The sequence below is a fragment of the Sporothrix brasiliensis genome, assembly GCF_000820605.1.
Source record: "Sporothrix brasiliensis 5110 chromosome Unknown Cont19, whole genome shotgun sequence".
Lineage (NCBI taxonomy): Eukaryota > Fungi > Ascomycota > Sordariomycetes > Ophiostomatales > Ophiostomataceae > Sporothrix > Sporothrix brasiliensis.
In genome coordinates this window covers 1,571,775-1,585,423 of record NW_024467138.1, presented here as the reverse complement: position 1 = coordinate 1,585,423, position 13,649 = coordinate 1,571,775, and the positions used below count along the sequence as shown (strand labels likewise).

Below are 13,649 nucleotides of genomic sequence, written 5' to 3'. Positions count from 1 at the left end.
ATTTGGCATGGAGTTTTGGATTTGTATTTCTTCATTGGATGGTATCTTTGGATTTCATGGCGGTATTATGATATATACTTATATTAATGAGAACTGTTGGAGGCCGTTGAGTCGGCTCGCGATACTTATCTTCTACTTATCTGCAAAATTGAGACGATTAGTTGTCATACTCCGCAGTGGATTTTGTGTCTAGTGCCGACTTACACGTGAAAGTAACGGTGACAAAAAGGAACAAAAAAAGGGTCCAGCGCCGGCTGCTGCTCGGTAAAGTCCAGGAACGCGCCCACAAATGACACGCCCACATGCCATCTGCTCGACGAAAGCAACATTCTTGCACTCGTTCTTCATCTCATGCACATTTCCCGCTCTAATTTGTCGTTGTTGGCGCACGATATTGTCCCCTTCTTAAAGATCAAACACAAGAGGCACACATTTCATATTTCGAAAGACTTGTCATTAACCGCTACAATTTCAATATATTGTCACAGTTCCTATACACGGAGAACAAAAAAATAGAATTCGAGGGGATTGGAAAACCACGGCCGCGCGGCTTCGGTCAAAAAAATAAGGTATGAGCAGAGACGAATGGAAGTCCCGTGACAGGATGAAACACACCAGCCACGACGGGCACACGAAACCGACCAGGAAATCACAATAGAGAGAAGAGAGAAGAGAGAAGAGAGAAGAGAAAGAAAACGGTATGCGGGAGCAAGAGAAACAAATATGCAGACATAACCCTGGCGAAGAAGTACAAAAAAGGGAGCATCAGAAAGCATTCCAGCATTCCATCGTTATCGTCGTTTGGTTCGTTCTTTTTTTATCTGTCATCGGAGGTCCGGCACCACCACCACCCACGATATGTCTCAAGGACATCTACCGTGTCCGCTCGAACCAGCTGCTCGAACCGGCCAGCGCCACGGACTGGTCCATGACCCATTCACCGACGCCCAGGTACTTGTTGATCCACTTGTTCATCTCCTTGTTGTCGCCAGCAATCTTGTCCGTCTTGATACTGGGCCTAGTGCGACCCCCAGAAAGAAGAGGGACACAAGTTAGTCAACTGTGATCTCGACGGATCTTCGCAAAAAGGAAAAAGGAAAAAGGAAAGCTGTCGTGCTTCGCTTACGTCAAGCCGGTCGAGCGCTTCATGCCGGCCAGGAAGGCAGAAACTGTCAAAATGGTAAGTACTCTGTCCACTCGCCTTCTTTCCTTTGTCTCTCCTCCCTCTGGGGTTCTGGGGCGGCCCCGGGACCAAAACGTACTGAGAACCGCATCGAATGCGTAATGGGTGAGGCGGCCAAACTTTGACCACAAACCAAACGTCAGCAAGTCGAGGAGCTAGAAAAGAAAAGTGTGAGAGAGAAGAAGAACCCGAGAGGACCGCGAAAAGGTTCCAGGCAAGCTTTCTTGACGTCTCTTTCGGACACGGGGACGGCAGAGCAAAAAAACAAAAAGGCGGAAGAGCCGAAACACGAATCCGCGCTTTGCCTTTTCTGCCAAAAAAAGCAAAAAAGAAAGGGTCGACAACAGCATGGTGTGGGAACTCACCATCTTTGCAGGTGGGCGAGCGGACAAGGCTTTGAAAATTCGAATACAGGTCGGTCAAGCGAGTTGAGGCGGTTGCTCGTGCGATCACAAGGATTTGTGTTTTCGGTTTGTTTGGCGATTGGAAATTTCGCAAATTCGCGATTCCGAGCGTTACTTCCTTTTCGGAGATTTTGCGTTCCTTCTCGATTTGTCTTTTTTTCTGCCTCTTCTATTGTCGGCCAAGAAACGTAAGTCGAACGCCGTGCGTCTTGCTTTAGATCGGGGAAGAGCGATGCAGGATGGAGAGATCGGAACGGGCAGCGAAACCGAGGAGGGGAAGGCAGCCACTATTAAGACAGGCACGAGACATTCCTGCAGTGGCCGAACCGAAGAAATGGCTGGGGAGAATGTGGCGCAGCATCACGTGACGATACAACGATAACAGGTTGGTTCCTGATCAGTCCCCCTTATCTCCCCTGGTCTCCTGCCTTATCAGAATGCCCCTCATACCAGGCCAAACACTTCTAATCGATCCTTTTAGGTGCACAGTTGGTGTCTGGCGCATTCTCCACACTGTTTCTCCATGTCAGATCCTCCGCTGTCAATCAGAGAGGTCGCCAGCGCTGTTCAGCGTCTGTTGTGTGCTTTTCAACAAATGCCTTGGAGGACTGGCAAGCGCTCGCTCTTTCCCAAATCGTATCGCGAGTTACTTCGGACACACTGCTAAAGGTCCTGATCATTGAGGCGCTGGACGCTACGCCTTGCCTGATTAGGTGCGGCCGGCACTGAGGGGTTATTATTTTCGCCGCGTTTTCCAGCGAGCTCCTGCCATTTGTCCAATCGTTGCTGCGTGTTTCGCAGGCGCGAGCGGCCCACGCCGCCTTGGACCGTTGTTTATCAAGCCTAAGACGGGTTTCAGAGGCAAATGCCCAGACAATAGTGGCCGCGAGCGAGACACAGCAGAACAAATGCGGCTGGTCGGACCTTCCCTCCATGAGTCCTGGAGCCCGGCAACAGCCAGTTGGCAGGGCAAGAACGAACAAGTGTCGTGAAGCAAGACAGCTGAGTGGCTGTCATCATGAGCGGGACGAGGAAGGAGCGACGGTGAACAGCTCCGTTGTAATCTGTGGACCACGGACGTCGTGCAAAAGAAATTCGGTGCAGGGCTGGCGAATCACCGAATGGGGAAATAGCAACAACGAGGGATTGAGCGATGGGGAAGGTGCGACAGAGAGATTGCACTGCGACTTGAGGCACTTTCCCCAATGCTTTTTTTATCCCTCTATCGAACAGGCAATTGCCTTCCTGCCTTGTCTCGTTTCTGATTATCCTCATGTTTCGCATCTCCTGCTTTTCTTCCCTCACTTCTCCCTCTTTTGCTTCATCTTCCCTTTCTCTCCTCACTCTCCTATTCCGCCTCCTATTCCAACACAAACAGCATTCTGTGAGTCTCCAATTCCCCTCACCCCAAACGGGCCTTTTGTCGCTTGACGCAGCTTCCCGCAACTAAACTAGCTACTTGCAGCGGTGTGGATCTTGGCGATTAGCTGACCCCTCCGCCGTCGTCTTAATTACGAAGAAAAAAAGTAAAAAAAGCTCAGCAAAAAAATTCGTCCCTACTGTTCCTGTCCTGCGCAGTTCAACGACTGACAAAAGCTCTACCCCTTTTCAACAGACAAGCAATCGGCAAGACGCTCTTTCCACCGTGTCGTGCCTCTTTTCGCTGCCCTTTTTCTCGTCTTCCAAACCAAGATCAACACCTTTTCCGCTCCCTTCAAAGCGCCCAACATAACCATGGTTGCCAGCGCTCTTGACCACCTGTCGCTTGGCGGCCGCATTGACTGGCTCGCCAGTCTGAACACCGATGCCAAGCCTGAGAAGAACTACCGCCGGACGTCCATCATCTGCACGATTGGCCCCAAGACCAACTCCGTCGAGGCCATCAACGGCCTGCGCTCGGCCGGCCTGAACGTCGTTCGCATGAACTTCTCTCACGGCAGCTACGAGTACCACCAGTCTGTCATCGACAATGCCCGCGCCGCCGAGGCCAGCCAGCCGGGCCGCCAGATTGCCATCGCCCTCGACACCAAGGGTCCTGAGATCCGCACTGGCAACACCAAGAACGACGAGGACCTCCCACTGAGCGCCGGCACTGTCATGAACTTCACCACCGATGACAAGTACGCCACTGCCTGTGACACGGCCAACATGTAAGCTATGCATTCCTGCTTGCGGGACCTCCCCGCCAGCTTCGTCCGATTTTGTCACGCACCCCCACCAGTTCTCTGGCTGACCCCCACCCTCCACAATATACAGGTACGTCGACTACAAGAACATCACCAAGGTCGTCAAGCCCGGCCGCAGGATCTACGTGGACGACGGTGTCCTGGCCTTTGACGTGCTGGAGGTTGTGGACGACAAGACCATCAAGGTCAAGGCGCGCAACAACGGCTTCATCTCGTCCAAGAAGGGTGTCAACCTGCCCAACACCGATGTGGACCTGCCAGCGCTGTCCGAGAAGGACAAGAACGATCTGCGCTTCGGCGTGAAGAACAACGTCGACATGGTGTTTGCGTCGTTTATTCGCCGCGCCCAGGACATCAAGGACATCCGCGAGGTCCTTGGCCCCGATGGCAAGCACATCCAGATCATTGCCAAGATCGAGAACCGCCAGGGCTTGAACAACTTCCCCGAGATTCTGGCCGAGACCGACGGCGTCATGGTGGCCCGTGGTGACCTGGGTATCGAGATCCCCGCCGCCGAGGTGTTCGCGGCCCAGAAGAAGCTGATTGCCATGTGCAACATGGCCGGCAAGCCTGTCATCTGCGCCACGCAGATGCTGGAGTCGATGATCAAGAACCCCCGCCCGACGCGCGCCGAGATCAGCGACGTCGGCAACGCCGTCACGGACGGTGCCGACTGTGTCATGCTGTCGGGCGAGACGGCCAAGGGCAGCTACCCCCAGGAGGCGGTGCGCGAGATGAGCGACACCTGCCTCAAGGCCGAGAACACGATCCCGTACGTCAGCCACTTTGAGGAGCTGTGCCAGATTGTCAAGCGCCCCGTCAGCATTGCCGAGTCGTGCGCCATGGCCGCGGTTCGGGCGTCGCTGGACCTGAACGCCGGCGGCATTATCGTTCTGTCGACGTCGGGCGACTCTGCACGCCTGCTGTCCAAGTTCCGCCCCGTGTGCCCCATCTTCATGGTGACGCGCCAGCCGTCTGCGTCCCGGTACAGCCATCTGTACCGCGGCGTGTACCCGTTCTACTTCCCGGAGGCCAAGCCTGACTTCAAGGAGGTCAACTGGCAGGAGGACGTGGACCGCCGCATCAAGTGGGGCGTGCAGCGTGCCATTGAGCTCAACGTCCTGACCAAGGGCGACACCGTGGTCGTTGTGCAGGGCTGGAAGGGCGGTGTCGGCAACACCAACACGCTGCGCATCGTCAAGGCCGACGTTGAGCACCTCGGCATTGGCCAGGAGTGAAGGCAACATCAACATCGGATGGGAAAGACACTGATGTGATGTGCCGCGGTGAGAATGAGCCTGGAGCCGTCCTCATCGTGCTTTCCTGACAGGGTGTACACCATGGCTCGAGCCTCTCGAACCACTGCCGTTGCCTTTCCACTCCATCGCGCGTCGGACGCCGATTGTCGGTCCAATGTCTGACTGGCTGCTGCCATGGTGCCGTTCCGTTCGCCTTGTCATTGTCGGGGCTTTTATGTTGTCATGCTGTCATGCCGTCAAGCTGTTGACATGTTTGAAGTGCCATTTTCTGCTTGGTATCTCGCGTGGGTCAAGAGGTGGGATGAAAGGCTTGCATTTGTTCCTATTTTCCTATTTCCCATATTCCTATTTTCCTGTTTTGTGCTGTCTTGTTTCCCATGTTCTTATGTCCTGCCGGCATTTCATTTACCTCTTATTCAAAACACAACCCATAAAAAACCCTTGCCGCTGCTGTCGGGACGACACGACCAGTCAGGCTGGCCCATTCCACGGGAGATGCGTATATGTGTGCGTCGTGGCCTCTTTGCATGCTTACCGATTCCGTCCTTTAGACTAGATATGAGATGCGCAAAATTAAAAAGTTGTTGTGAATGTTGTTCTGTGTTCGTCTTTGGAAAACTTGTGCAATGCAAAGCGGTGGACAGAATCATGGCGATTTCGCTATTGATACGATCTATTGCAGCGTGTCAGTAGCGCGAATAGCCGGTGATGGTCGCCGTGTTAGTGACTTGGGCCCTGCGTCATGTGTGCGGAGGAAATTGATAGCCGAGCTTCCTGACGTCGAACTCCACGAGCGCGGAAAGTCAACATCCTTTGTCGCGTGGCCGTTGACTTGTCCCTCTTTGGCTCTGATCCTGTTTAGTTACTTTCCTTATTATTGATTTTTATTCCTTCCGACGACGATGACGCCCATGACCAACACACGACAGCAACCATGAAGGCGGTCCAGATCCGCGAATTTCTCAAAGTCCGTGAGCTAGTTGATACCGTCGTTGCCCCAGAAAGCTCTCCCTGTCTTGTCGTCTTCCGTCTAACAGTTAAGAGCCTCGGCGACGTCGCCGTCTCCGACGTAGCGCCGCCCGTGCCCAAAGAGGACGAGGTGGTCGTGCAGGTGAAAGCCGCCGGCGTCAACTTTGTCGACACTCTCTATGTAGGCTCCCTTCTCCTTGTTCAGCTCCTAAGGTTCCTCTGCAGACCTGACACTGTCTCCTTCTAGGCCCGTGGGAGGCACCAAAATAACCGCCGCCATGTGACGCCGCCGTTCACCCTTGGCCTCGAGTTCACCGGCACCGTCATGTATGCGCCGCGCACCGGCCCTGGCGCCGCCTTCCGGCTCGGTGACCGCGTCTTCGGCTCGTCCCTCGGCGCCTATGCAGAGCAGATCGCCGTCCCTGCCTCTGCACTCAGCGCGATCCCGCACGGCTGGAGCTACACCGCCGCCGCAGGCATGGCTGCCACACTTCCGGTGTCCTACGGGGCCCTGGTGACGCGCGCCCAGCTGCATGCCGGCGAGACGGTGCTCGTGCTCGGCGCCGCCGGTGGCTTGGGCTGCATGGCCGTCCAGATTGCCGCGCGCGCTGTCCCCGCCAACGGCGGCTATGGCCGCTGCCGCGTCATTGCCGTCGCATCGAGCCCGGAAAAGTGTGCCGTGGCATAGCGTTGTGTCGCCGACGTGGTCATTGACACGTCCGACACGGCGTCGGGCAAGCCGTGGTGGGCGCGTGTGCTGGACGCGACGCCCGATGCTCGCGGGGTCGATGTGGTCTTTGACTCGGTCGGTCGCGTGAGCGAGAGTCTCAAGTGTCTGGCGCACCGGGGCCGCGTGTTGGTGGTGGGATTTGCGGCGCGCGACGACACGACGCTCGAGCAGGTGGCCATGAACCGCGTCCTCCTCAAGCAGGCGACGATCATCGGCTACCGGTACGGCGAGTCGCTGCGGCGGGACCCAGACGAGAACCAGCAGATCTGGCGCGGCCTAGAAGGCATCATTGCCGCGGGGACGATTCAGCCAGTGGTCTATAATCGGCCGTATCGGGGGCTGGGCGCGGTGGCGGATGCGCTGCAGGACATTGCCAACAGGCGGGTCTGGGGCAAGGCGATTGTCGATGTGGACGGCGCCGACGACAAGGACTCGGGCAAGGCGAGACTGTAGGCTGGTGCAGGTAGCCTTTGCACTGGCGTCCTCTGTATGTACATATGTAACTGCACATAGATAGCAATCATGCACGTCTACGCTGAAGACCGTTTGCAGCTTTTAAAATGTTGTTTAGGCAGAAAAAAAACAGAGGCTCTGATCTAAGAATAAAACAAAAAAGGAAAAGAAAATGGCGGGAAAGGAAAAGCACGCGCCGAGGTTCCCATTGGGGGCTGCGCTTATACAACGCCCGCACCCCATTTTGCCGCGTACATGCAAAACGTTCGGCCGTCCGACCTCTTAGAAGCGCACACCCCAGATGCCCCGTCCGCCACTCACTCCCAGCCACTCGCCGGCGTCACTGTTGGCCAGCCGCGGGACCCAGCCCAGGTTGCCGACCTCATAGTCGCACTGCCATGCCGCCACGGGCGCCCGCGCGTTCTCGGCCGGTGTCGCGCCGTTCGCAGGCGGCGCCGCACCGCTCCCAGGAGCACCGGGGGCGGCGCTGTTGCTGCTGATGGTGCCGCTGCCGCTGCCGCTGCCGCCGCCGCTGCCGCCCCCGGTGCCCAGGCTGCTGCCGGCCAGCAACGAGCTGTTGTTGGTCAGCAAGTCCCAGATGAGCACCTGGCAGTCGTCGCCGCCAGACGCCAGCGTCCCGCGGCGGTGCGGCGACCACTCGACGCAGTTGACCGAGCCGCCGTGGCCGCGCAGCTCGAGCAGGGCCTGGCCAGGTTGCCGGACGTCCAGGATGCGAATGACGTCCGAGTCTTGGGCGAACGTGGCGAGCAGATGGGTGTCGTGGGGCGAGGTGGCGAGGCGCAGCAGCGGCGGCGGGTTGGACATGGTCTGCTGGGCGAGTGTCGGACTTATCCTACCGCCTTGGGCGTCTGCATGTCGCCGTAGTTAGCAACAATGCCAGAAAAAGAAAAAAAAAAAAAAATCCCTGAGAGAGCCAGCATAATGAAGTCACCTACCGCGGTCATCCTTGCCTGTGGGCTCGTAGATGATAGTACTGTGCTCCAGACTACGCAAGTCAAACATGCGCACGCTGCCGTCCTGGCCGCAGCTGACAAACACGTCCATGCTGCCGGCGCAGAAGCGCACGTCGTACACCTCCTTGTCGTGCGCAATCAGCTGCGTCTTGGCGGTGAGCGACGGAATGTCCCAGATGGTGCACGTCGTGTCGATGCTCGACGTGATAATCAGGCTCGGCGACACCGTGTTCCAGTCCAGCGACGTCAGCGGCGCCGTGTGATCGGGCGTCTTGGAGTTGGACAGCAGCGCCAGCGGCGTCAGCTTGGTGGTGCCCGCGTCCCGCCGCCCAATCGTGCTGCTGGTCGCCGACGTCGGCGTGTCCGAGGGCAGCGACCACAGCCGCAGGTGGTCGCCCGACGTCGCCAACAGGTCGGTGGACTGTTTCTGCGAAGACGGCGGCTCCCAGAGCAGCCGCGTCACGGGATACGTGTGCGTGGCCTCGGCCACCTTGGTGAATTCCAGCTGGTACTTGGACGTGCCTGGCTGGTACGACTCGGCCGGCGCCTGGCTGACGTGCGTGTCCAGGATCTGGATGAAGTTGTGCCCGTCCTCGAGGTAGCTGCCAATGGCCAGCTTGCCGGCGCCGTTGCCCGTCGATGGCCACTTGCACCAGTCGAATGCATACAGCGCCCACGGTGCCAGGTAGTTGCTGCTGCCCGGCTGGGCGTTGGCCTGGTCATAGCCACCAGGGAACCCGTCCGACAGGCTCGAGTCGGCGCGCGGCCGAATGTCTGCGAGACCGAGCGGCGTGTTGCGGGAGCCGCCCGGCCGCAGCACGTTGGGAACGGACGCGTTCATCGTGGCGGCTGTGAGGGGCGGGGAGGAGGAGAGAAGGGAAAAGGTGCCAAGATGGCGACCAGAATCGAGAATGGCAAACAGCTGCTTCGTAGCAATGGTCGTCGAGAAAATGCTGACAAAAGAATGTCCCGAGTTAAATCAAAACGTCGCCAACGTCCGTCGCCGAATGGGGGGCTCTTGCCCGTGGCCCAACAGAAGCAGCCGGTCGACAAAGTCCGCAGTATGGCCGCCGCGGTCGTCGCAAGTCGCTGAAAATACGTTCGTGGAGACGCAAGATGCGACGTCGTCGACTCAGTTCACTGCAGCCGGCCGACACTTTTGTCAACCAGGAAGCTTCCTATTTTGGTGGGGTAGTTATTACAGGGAACAGTTGCTGGCGGCTGGCATGGCATTCGCAGGTCTTGGCGTGATTATGTAACAGAGCCGAACGCCGCTGCAAAATTGCAACTGTGCTTATGTATGCATAGGCCAGCTCCTCGTTGGCGATGGACCCACTCTAATTGGCTGGCGGATGCCCCGGCAGAACGTTAATGCCGCGCCGTTCTCGTCGAAGCCGGGAGGCAGGAGCAACCAACAGCTTGCGCTAGCGTCCCTGGGAAGGCGTGCAGGGCGGCGCGCCAAAGTCTGCTCCTGCTGCGGCCCAGGCCTTTGAGGCAACCTCACATTCGAGGAAACAAACACTACCAAACAGCAAAAGGCCAGCAACGGAAAAGAACGTTGAAAGGAACCTGACAGCCAACAGCCGCGGACGAGCCGACGCTTTCATCAGGCGACGCGTCCGTTTTCTTCATTGACGCTCCTTGTCTTCCCTTTCCGTCGATGACACGGCCCTGTTCATATCATCCACTTTGTGGCCACATTGGTCCATTTTGTCTCTCTTCCCAAGCTACTTTCGTCTCTCCCTGCCGCCACTTTTGAGCGTTGTTTAGTTTTTATGCTTTCCTCTGCATCATCGCTGCCACCGAGAACCCTCTCTACCTCGACCTCTTCTTTCTTCCAGTTCTTCCAGTTCTTCCCACACCAACGCCATCGCCATGTCGACCCGCGACTTGCTCTACGGCGGCGACTCCGAGTCGGACGACGACAACTTCAACCCAGCGCCGGCCGACATGTCTGACGAGGAGGGCGACGACGACGGCGACGTTGAGCCCAAGGCTGGCAGCTCCAGCCCGGCACCACGCCACGGATCCTCGTCACGGCGCGCGGTGGATGACGACGACGAAGACGAAGAGGACAGTAATGTGCGGCGACGCCGCCGGCAGGACGACGACGATGATGAAGAAAACGATGGAAACAGCGTCAAAGCAGACGGCGACGACGCCAAGGCAGACCCTGGTGCACGGCGGCGATCCGTCGACGACAACGACAACGACGACGACGACGACGAGGACGAAGGCGCGGACATGAGAGAAAAGAAGCGGAGTCGCAACGACGACGACGACGACGAGGAGGATGACGAGGTGGATGAGGAAGAGGACGAGGAAGACGAAGACGAAGACGAGGACGACGAGGACGATGTCCAGTCATCGGTAAGACATGCTCTGGGCGGAAGAAAAGCGGCAGATGACGGAACGAGTAGTGCTGACGTGTTTTTTGTCTCCAGAGGCACCGCCGCAAGCGTCATAAGCGCGACAGCCGGGCCGCCTTCTTCGATATCGAAGCCGAGGTCGACGACGAGGACGAGGGCGAGGACGACGAAAAGGAGGGCGAAGAGATAGGAGACTTCATCGACAATGCCCACCCCGACGACGTCGAGGAGCGCGGCCGCATGAACGACGACCGCCGCCACCGCGAGCTCGACCGCCGCCGCGAGCTCGAGCAGAGCCTGGACGCCGAGAAGCAGGCCGAGATCCTGCGCCAGCGCTACGGCAACCGCCGCCCGGCCAAGGGCCTGGGCGACTCTGCCGTCGTGCCGCGCCGCCTGCTCCTGCCGAGCGTCGAAGACCCGAGCATCTGGGCCGTGCGGTGCAAGGAAGGCAAGGAGCGCGAGGTGGTCTTCTCCATCATGAAGCGCATCGAGGAGCGCCTCGGCACCAAGGACGAGCTGGGCATCACGGCGGCGTTTGAGCGCGGCGGCGCGCAGTCCGTCATGAAGGGCTACATTTACGTGGAAGCCCTGCGCCAGACGGACATTATGACGGCGCTCGACGGCATGCTCAACGTGTACCCGCGCAACAACCTGATCCTGGTCGAGATCAAGGACATGCCCGACCTGTTCCGCGTGACCAAGACGCCGACGCTCGAGCCCGGCGCGTGGGTGCGTCTGCGGCGGCCGCTCAAGTACTCGGGCGACCTGGCGCAGGTGCTCGACGTCACCGAGAACGGCCTCGAGGCGCGCGTGCGCTTCATTCCGCGCCTCGACTACGGCGTGCGCGACGAGCAGCTGGCGGCGGTCAAGGGCGCCAACGGCGGTAAGGCGGCGCGGCGGCCCCCCGGCGTGCCCGGCCCGCGCCCGCCGCAGCGGCTATTCAGCGAAGTCGAGGCGCGCAAGCGCGGGCCCAAGAACATCATGGCGCACGCGCAGCCCAACACGTGGACGTACAACGGCGACTACTTTGAGAACGGCTTCCTGACCAAGGACGTCAAGCTCCAGATGCTGGTCGTCAAGGACGTCAACCCGACGCTCGAGGAGGTGACCAAGTTTGCGCTGGGCGCCGAGGACGGCACCGAGAACCTGGACCTCAAGGCGCTCGCCGCCAGTCTCAAGGACAGCAACGCCAACGTGACGTACGTGCCGGGCGACGTCGTCGAGGTCTACGAGGGCGAGCAAAAGGGCGTCATCGGCCGCGCCGCCAACATTGTGGGCGACATTGTCACGATTGACGTGACGGACGGCGAGCTGCGCGGCACGACGATCGAGGCGCCGACCAAGGGCCTGCGCAAGCGGTTCCGCGCGGGCGACCACGTCAAGGTCATTGGCGGGCGCTTCCGCGACGACGTCGGCATGGTGGTCAAGATTGACGAGGACCGCGTCACGCTGCTGACGGACCAGAGCAACACGGAAATCACCGTCTTCAGCAAGGACCTGCGCGAGGCCAGCGACACGGGCGGCCAGGGCGCGCTGGGCCAGTACTCGCTGCTGGACCTCGTGCAGCTGGACCTGTCGACGGTCGGCTGCATCATCAAGATCGACCGGGAGTCGCTGGTGGCGCTCGACCAGAACGGCGACAAGCGCACGATTATGCCGTCGCAGATTAGCAACTTGCTGCCAAAGAACAAGATGGCGGTGGCGGCGGACCGCAACGGCTCCGAGATCCGCCTCGACGATGTCGTCAAGGAGTACGGCGGCATGCAGCGCCAGGGCAAGATCATCCACATCCACCGCTCGTACCTGTTTATGCACAGCAACTCGACCACGGAAGATGCCGGCGTGTTTGTCGCGCGCGCCAGCAATGTCAGCACGGTCGCGGCCAAGGGCGGCCGTGTGAGCGCGACGGCCGGCGGGCCCGACCTGAGCACGATGAACCCGGCGATGAAGCGCAACGGCCAGGGCGGCCCCGGCAGCATGCAGGCGCCGCAGCGCGTCATGGGCCGTGACCGTGCGCTCGGCCAGACCGTGACGATCCGCCGCGGCGGCTACAAGGGCCTGCTGGGCATCGTCAAGGACACGACAGACCTGCACGCGCGCGTGGAGCTGCACACCAAGAGCAAGATCGTGACGGTGCCCAAGGCCGACCTGATTTTCAAGGACAAGTTGACGGGCCGTGCCATTGATATCAACAGCCGCGGTGGCCGGGGCGGTGCTGCGGGCGGCTTCGGTCGCGGCGGCAGCAGCAGCAGAAACGGCTTGCCTGCACCGGCATGGGAGAGCGGCGGACGTACACCGGCGGCTGGCGGTCTCGGCGACCGGACGCCGGCCTGGGGCATGGCCAAGGGTAAGTCTTGCAAACACCATGCTACTGAATTTTGCTGTACTCGTATAATTGCACTGTTGTTCTCGTCACCGGCAGCTAACATGACGACAGCTTCTTCACACACACCGGCATGGAACCGCAACGACGCGGCTGGTGCGCGCACACCCGCCTGGGCCGCCGACGGTTCGCGGACGGTCAACCCGTACGACGGCAGCCGGACAGCCTACGGCTCAGGCTCGCGCACACCTGCCTGGAACTCGGGTGCGAAGACGCCGGCGTATGACGGCTTCGGCCATGGTTCCAAGACACCTGCGTGGGGCGGCAGCGGCAGCGGGGGCGGCAGCAGCAGCGACGCATGGGGCTCGGGCTCCAAGACGCCGGCCTACGGTGTGTCCGCACCCACGCCCGGCGCGAGCGGCAACGACTCCTGGGGCTACACCCCTGGTGCCAGCGGGTCCGCCGGCGCGGGATACGATGCGCCGACGCCTGGTGCCGGTTTGAGTGCGCCGACACCCGGGGCGCTCAACGCGCCGACGCCCGGTGCCTACAGTGCGCCTACGCCGGGTGCGGCTCTCAGTGCACCGACGCCTGGCGGCGGCTGGGCGGGCGGCTGGGGTGCAGACTCGGCGCCCACACCCGCGGCGGGTGCGCCGACGCCCGCTGCTGGGGGCGGCTACTACGGTGCGCCAACGCCGGCCGCATATGGCGGCGCGCCCGAGACGCCGGCTGCAAGCGGCCCGCGGTACGCCGACGACGACTAGAGCGCGTTGCCGGCACGCGAGTGGCAGACGACTGC

The 13,649-nt window shown here is 59.9% G+C and overlaps 3 protein-coding genes across 3 annotated transcripts; 2 read left to right on the top strand and 1 right to left on the bottom strand.

Annotated features, from left to right (window-relative positions):
- Positions 1-3,321: 3,321 nt before the first annotated feature.
- On the top strand, positions 3,322-5,011 carry SPBR_00468 (pyruvate kinase; the record flags this gene model as incomplete). The annotated part of the gene is made up of 2 exons (XM_040758787.1): positions 3,322-3,737; positions 3,844-5,011. 2 exons carry the CDS (start codon positions 3,322-3,324, stop codon positions 5,009-5,011), a joined length of 1,584 nt encoding a protein of 527 aa, XP_040618244.1.
- Positions 5,012-6,062: 1,051 nt separating this feature from the next.
- On the bottom strand, positions 6,063-8,999 carry SPBR_00158 (uncharacterized protein; the record flags this gene model as incomplete). Its single annotated transcript, XM_040758478.1, has 4 exons — positions 6,063-6,209; positions 6,234-7,007; positions 7,506-8,053; positions 8,141-8,999. The coding sequence occupies 4 exons, from the start codon at positions 8,997-8,999 to the stop codon at positions 6,063-6,065; spliced, it is 2,328 nt and encodes a 775-aa protein (XP_040618243.1).
- A 1,034-nt stretch (positions 9,000-10,033) lies between these two features.
- SPBR_00092 (transcription elongation factor SPT5) lies at positions 10,034-13,614 on the top strand (the record flags this gene model as incomplete). Its single annotated transcript, XM_040758412.1, has 3 exons — positions 10,034-10,528; positions 10,603-12,874; positions 12,950-13,614. 3 exons carry the CDS (start codon positions 10,034-10,036, stop codon positions 13,612-13,614), a joined length of 3,432 nt encoding a protein of 1,143 aa, XP_040618242.1.
- Positions 13,615-13,649: the final 35 nt, after the last annotated feature.